General features: G+C 43.4%; 1 protein-coding gene across 1 annotated transcript in view; it reads right to left on the reverse strand.

Annotated features, from left to right (window-relative positions):
* ZC3H15 (zinc finger CCCH-type containing 15) overlaps positions 1–4,949 on the reverse strand; it is a 21,449-nt gene extending 16,500 nt beyond the window's left edge. The window contains exons 1-3 of the mRNA XM_008630537.2: positions 4,780–4,949; positions 2,982–3,233; positions 383–507 (exon numbers count right to left, since the gene is read on the reverse strand). Of these exons, the coding sequence (XP_008628759.1) occupies positions 383–507; positions 2,982–3,233; positions 4,780–4,949 (547 nt within the window). The remainder of the gene's footprint in view (positions 1–382; positions 508–2,981; positions 3,234–4,779) is intronic.
* Between the last annotated feature and the right edge of the window lie 1,755 nt (positions 4,950–6,704).

Consider the following 6,704-nt stretch of genomic DNA (forward strand, 5'->3'; position numbering starts at 1 on the left):
CTGATGGAGACATTTTGGCTAATGGTAAGAGCCACCTGGGTAACATTATGGATAAGTTCATTTCCCGAGGGTAAGGTGGGGTATTTATAGTGTTCTTGGGGGGACTAGTAAGAGGTCCTAAGTCCCTGCTGGAAATTTTGTGGAAAATGAGTATTGTTGTGATATTTTTGTGTTTTAATTTCTGTATAATGTTTTTTTTGTTTATGGGGAAGACCTCCTGAGGAGAGGTTGGACTGGATTCATTCAAGTCCACAGTGAGGAGTCCACCAGGCACCAACACATTTACATTGCTGTGGGAGTATTGGGTAAACTCTGATGCTGTCCCTGGCTTTCCTAGGAATGTTTGGGGTCATAGTCTGTTGCTGTGGTAACAGTGGCTTACTGGGCATGTTTGGGGTGACTGTTCTTTCAGGGCACTCTGCAGAGCAGCCTCGTGGTGGAAGAAGGCCTGAGGAGGCTCTCGAGGCATAAACTGGTTTTGGTGCAATCACCTGTCCCGAGGAATTTCTGCAAACAGGGTTGTGGCGGTGGGTGTGTCACTCATACCCTGTGACCAAACCAGAACTTAAAACCCCTAATTTTCTGGTTTTTCCACCTGTTTGCCCTTAAAATGTTCAAGGTTGTTACAGGAACAGCCATAAGGTGTCAGAATTGCCCTACGTTCCAAGTACTTGTCCCAGAAAAGGGTGTTACTTGCGCACTCAAACTCTGCTGTCATTTAGAGAGTGATCCCAAGGGTTCACAAGTTGTAAGTTAAGGTGCTGAAAAGACATATGGTTGCTGTGTACGTGTATACCAATTTTTAAAATTAAATTGAGCTTTACAAAAGGTCTTTCCACATCAGGAACAAGGGAAAAAAAAAGAAAGTGGAGAGCTTCTGGTTATATAAATAAGGGAGTGAGAGTGTAACAAAGTCATGTCAAAAATTGCAGGATTTGGGAAGGGGTTAAATGAGGAAGAGCCAAAATGATGTAAACCTGCACTTTATTCCCAGATGGGTTTTTTTCAAGTGTCATATTCTTGCAACTGCATTTACTTGTACCTGGGACAGGACTGGTGCCAATACAGGGAAGTGGAGGCAAGGTGTCACCAGGGACAGTAGCATGGTTTTCCCTGGATTTGCATGAGGGTAGCACTAACTCCCTTCTGGGAGTTGTCCCTGTTGTAGCCTGGATTTTCTCAGAAGTGCTATACTGCATGGTGCTGCTTTTACAAGGTTTGTGCTCTGGGAATTTTGTACCTCTGTGCAACCAAGGATGCAGTGTTCTAGGTGTTCTCTCTATATATTAATCTGGATTTGGTTTCTTGGAGCTTGCACTGTCCCTGCATTTAGGATTCTAGGAAGAATCCTAAAGAGTTATAATCTCTCTATAGAATTGAATATTACAAATTCAAAATTGTGTTTGAGTATAACATTCCCTAAACACAAAACAATAAAAGAGTAAGGAGGTATTTTAAATAGGAGTTTGAACAATTAAGCAACCTTAAGAATTAAATAGATGCTTTTATCCAAGGTTCATATCCAGTAGACTGTTTGCCATCTCCTGGTTCCAGAGCTCTTTCTGAGTAATCGGGTTTAAATGTCATTACAGCAGCAAAATCAGATGCTTTTAAAATGATGGTGCTCCAGTGTCATTGGTGTTTGGTTTAGAAGCTCTCTGTAGCACTGCCCTTTATCAGGAGATGAATATTAGAGGCAGTAGCAGTACTTGACGTTGCAAAGAAAGCATTTTAATAATGCCATGGACATGAGGGTAAATTCTAATAATTCGATGTTAAAAAATGTTTTGTAAATGTTCATAGAGTCTAACTACCACATGATTTCCTAATTGACAAAGCTGAAATTCCTCTAGTGCTTTTTACTCTACAAAATGCATTAAGAGCTGGCTAAGAGAGCTCACAGAAGTGGTGTGTGTGGGGAAACAGGATGCTGCGGCCAGACCAGCAGAGCACCTGAGTATGGTCATTGGGCAACTGGAAAGAATGGTAACACTTTAATGACTTGTATTGGGGATGAGAAAACTGAATGGTTTGGTAACTGGGAGAGGTGATACCTTTAGGCAGAATAACTGGGCCATTCAGTGAGCTGTGCTAATGCAGACCGGTGTATTATTGCTTAGTGCAATTTTATTTTCTAATAAAAAAATTGTTGTGAGCAGGGGCTTTCTTGGGTTACAAGGTACTTTCTGACCAATGCTTTGAAATTCAGCGTGAATATTTGGTGTGTGACTCTTTGGCAAACAAGACCTGAATGATGCATAGGAAATTTAGAATATGATTCTATCGGGGGAGATATTTGGTACTGGTGACATCCCAATTAAGTGGTGTAATCAGTGTGAAAGGATTTTGAAAACAATAGCAAGAGTTATCAAGGGCAGAGAGGAAATAGTAAAAAGTGGAGGAAATGTGCCACTCGGGAGAGTTTTACATCTGTAACAGTGACCAGGTGGGAGTCTGGTATTGTTCTTTTTTTTTTTGTTTTGGTGTATAGAATTAAAGATAACTGAATGCTTTATGTACTTGCTTTTGCATTTGATGTACAGACAAAAGATGAAAATATACAGTACAAATGGAACTGAACTTTGGAAAGGCTGGAAATGTTGAGCTAAATTAGAGTCTGTGCCTTTCAGCTGTGAGAAACATAACATTCATAGTAGAGATGAGGTAAATGATTTTCAAAGTAAATGTGGATATTATTTAGGGAAATTGTAAGTTAGTTATATGTAAGTTATTTGGAGAGAAGTTGGTAGTAAATTTTATCTGAAGAAGGTCTTATCATCATTGAAGTGAAGATGATTCTCTTAGTTGATTCAGAGAGGGTTGGCAGCAGAATGAAATTCATGAAGTTTTGGTTAAATCTTAATCTTTCGAAGCAATGCTAGCCTGTGTATGTGGTAATAGTATTCCTGGGTTCTCCATTTGGTTCCCAGGAGACAGCTGTGGTGGGAATGTTTGGGGTGCCAGGCCGTTCCTGTGCTCACAATGGGTTGTCGTCCTTGGAGCGTTTGGGGTGCCAGCCGGTTGCCGTGGTAGCAGTGGGTTGCTGGGAGTGTTTGGGGTGAGTGTGCAGTGCTGAGCGCTGGCGCTGGGCACTGGGCAGGGCAGGCTGGTGGCCGAGTGCAGGGGGAGGCCTGAGGAGGCTGTGGGGGCACCAAATGGTCTTGGCAGGATCAGCTGTGCCAGGGAAGCCCTTCTGCAGGCAGGGCTGTGGCGGTGGGTGAGTTACTCGTACCCTGTGAGCAAAGCAGAATGTAAAACAGTTAACTCGCAGTCAGACCCTAAAAGCACATCTTGTTTCTTTCTAGATTATGCAGAAATGTTGGACAGCTGCAGTAAGCCATGGGTGTTAGAATATCCTCCTTCCCTCATGGTTTGGCCAATGTTATTTCTCCTGCAATAGCAGTGTAGCTATCCAAAGGAGCGTTCTAGAAATAAGTTGCTTTGATAGGGCAGAATGCGCTTTATAAATGACATTGCAGGTACTTGTGACACGTTCTGGTACTAATGCCATTTTTCCTCAAATGACTGTTTCAGGGTTCTCGTGGGCGGAAATAAGTATTCTTTCAGCTGTAATGAAATCCTCTAGAAAGATGGTGTTGGGTCTAGACAAGCTTGACTTGTGTCACGAGGGCATTCTGGGCTAGGATGCACTGCAACTGATAGCATTTGTCATTTTCCATTTAATTTCTGAGACCTAGAAATGGCTCATTTAAAGAGTCGCAAGCAACCAGTGGGTAAGACCTGTATGGAGTTACTTTGTATTATGTCTGTGATTGTTTGCAATAATCTGGTGTGCGATTCCTTAACCCGCAGGAGAAGTGCAAAGTGTGTAAATGCACTGGGTTTAGGTATGCTTAAGTTAGTATTCTTAATGTGTTTGATGAACCTTCTTTCCACGCACAGAGCTCTGGATTTCTTCACCGAATTTGTCTATTGGAAAGTCCTGTGATGCTGTGTCACGTGTGCAGTGAAGTCTCAACCTGGATGAGTGTGGGAAGAAGTTATTCCCCAGTCGCTGAGGTTTTGTTTTGGGAAGGTGTAGTTTGGTCAGATCAATACTGATTGCATTGTGAAGCAAAACTCTGTGGGGAAGATGATGTCTTAGCTAAGTCTTAGAAGCCAAAGCTTCTGCTGAATTAGATATATCTTGTGATGTTAAACAAGGTGGTTTTTCCCTGGTTTGTAACTCTTCCTCAGAATGGCTTTTATTTTCTCAGCAGTGACTTTGTTATGATGCAAGAGCAGGTAGGTGCCTCTCCAAACAATCTGGTTTGAGTCCTGTGTCTACATGAAAAGAGAGCAATGGGGATGATGTTGCATTCTGCAAAGCCTTGATTCAGGTACTGCTCAGTGAAATGCACTGTTTGGATTTTATTTCTATGCGAGTCTAACAAAATCTTTCTGAAAGCAAGACAGGGTGGAGGCCGCCTTTAGCAGGACGTGCTGCTCAAGGTACTGTACTCTGAGAGCAGAGGGAACAGAATGTCTCCTAGTAACCATTACTTTGCCTTTCCTCTTGTAATTTTGCAGCTACCTGTGGTGTGGGGCAAGCGTCAGACTTTGTCAGAGGAGTTTTTTCAGTTTTGCTCAAGAACAGAGTACTGCACAATGAGCCCTGTGAGATCAGGCGAAACTTGATACAGAAAAAATGCTGTAATTGTCATTATAGGCTGAATCAGTGTTTTAATTCTGTGCTGGAAAGAAAGGTAAGTGTTTGCTATGCTATGTTTCGGATGCATGCATAGGATCGTGGAAGTTCAAGCGTGAGCAGAAGGACACTGAGCTGGTTTTGTTTGAGCATCAGGGGACTCAGTGAGAGGTATGTGAGAGTCGGAGCCAATTTTCAGGGAGCCAAAGAGCCTTTCAGCTGCTGGTTTTGCCGCTGCCGGCGCTGGGGCCGTGCTCGTTGGGGCCTTGCCGTCGGTGGTTCCAGGATGAGCCATCTTCATGTCACGATTGCGCCATGTTCCAGGTACATGTTCCGGAGAGCGGTGTCACTGTACGGTCAAGCTGTGCTGTCATTCACAGAGTGGTAACGAGGGTTCACGGGTTGCTGAAAAGTCCTGTGGTTGCTGTATAGATGTATATGAGTTTTTAAAATGTATTTTAGCTTTAAACAAGGTCTTTGGTTAGCAGGCATGAGGGACAGAAAAGAAAACGGAGAGCTTCTGGTTATGTTTGCACTAGGGTAGCATGAGCTCCATGTGTGGGATAACCCTGTTGGTAGCCAGGATCTTGTCAGAGATGCTGTTCTGGATGGCATTGCCGTTCCAAGGCTGGTGCTCTGGGAATTGTGGTGTGCCCTTTGTGTCATTGTTGTAGCTCTTCCCAGCCAAGGCTGGGACGTTCTGAGTGTTCTCTGTCTGTGTTCCCCTGGGTTTGGATTCCTGGGGCCTGTGCTGTCCCTGTGGAAGAATCCTAAAGTGTTTCAATCTCTCTATAGAATTGAGTAATTCGAGTTAAGAATTGTGTTTGCGGATAACATTCCCTAAACATAAAAGAATAACTAAATAAGAAGTTATTTTAAATAGTAGTTTATGCTACTAATTAATCTTAAGAATTAAATGCATGGTTTTATCTAAGGTTCACGTCTTACAGGCTGTTTGTCATCTCCTGGTTCTAGAGTTTGCTTTGAGTAATTAGGTTTAAGCGCCATTGCAATGGCAAAATCAAGTGCTTTTAAAATGATGATGATGCAATGTCAGTGGTGTTTGGTTTAGAAGCTCTCTGTAGCACCGCCCTTTACCAACTGATGAATTATAGAGACAGTATTTGATGTTGTAAAGAAAGCATTTTAATAATGCTGTGGACATGGGGGTAAATTCTAATAGTTCAAGGTTAAAAAAGTATTCTCTAAGTGTTCACAGAGTTTAAATAGAGAGCTCACAGAAGTGGGGTGTTGGGGTCCCTTCCCCCTGCCATGGAGCCCTGGGAGATGGGCCCTGGGGGGGAGACACGGGGTTTCCCTGGCCCTGGTCACCTTTGTTTCCCATTGGTTGGTTTGGGTTCCCTGGTGTGGCCAAGGACCCTCGGGTCCCGTGACTGCGGGGTTCCTGAGCTGAGCCCCGGCCATGCGGCTGGAGAAATAAACATCTCTGAAACATCTACCACGAATCTATCCATATATACTTCGTTTCCACAGGACTCCTGGTTTGAAATATACTTGTTGCAGTAATCCCTGCTGCAACAAACTGGTGGAGGAATTCGAGCAAGATACCGATCCCTGAAGAAGATTCGTGAGTAAAATAACCACTCTAGACCTCTCTCTTCTCATCTTGGTTTGGATATTCTCTCTGGACTATGGAAGAATCGTGGGAAATGGGGCTCTCTGAGCCACAGAAAGAAATGTACCTAGAAGTTAAAGGAATCCTTGAACAACAAAACAAAAAAGTTATGGAACCGGGAGATCTAGAACTTTTTTTTAACTGGCTTTTCAAAAATTTCTCCTATATTTCTCGAGACTTACTTTTTGATATTGAACCTCCTGGATCTTGTCAGGGGTGTTTTGGGACGAGATCTTGTGGGAGATGAAAGATCAAACAGAACATGTATTAGTGATCGAACCCTTGCGTGGATCCATGGTAGTCAGTGAAGCTATTCAGGAGCATTTATATGGTCCCATTACCCCTAAAGCAAAGGATGGCCATAGTCCCGCGGCCGAGGCCGCGCGGCCGCCATCCCTGTGGCACAAGCCGGCAGAAGTG

The sequence above is a fragment of the Corvus brachyrhynchos genome, unplaced genomic scaffold (assembly GCF_000691975.1).
Source record: "Corvus brachyrhynchos isolate BGI_N302 unplaced genomic scaffold, ASM69197v1 scaffold370, whole genome shotgun sequence".
NCBI lineage: Eukaryota > Metazoa > Chordata > Aves > Passeriformes > Corvidae > Corvus > Corvus brachyrhynchos.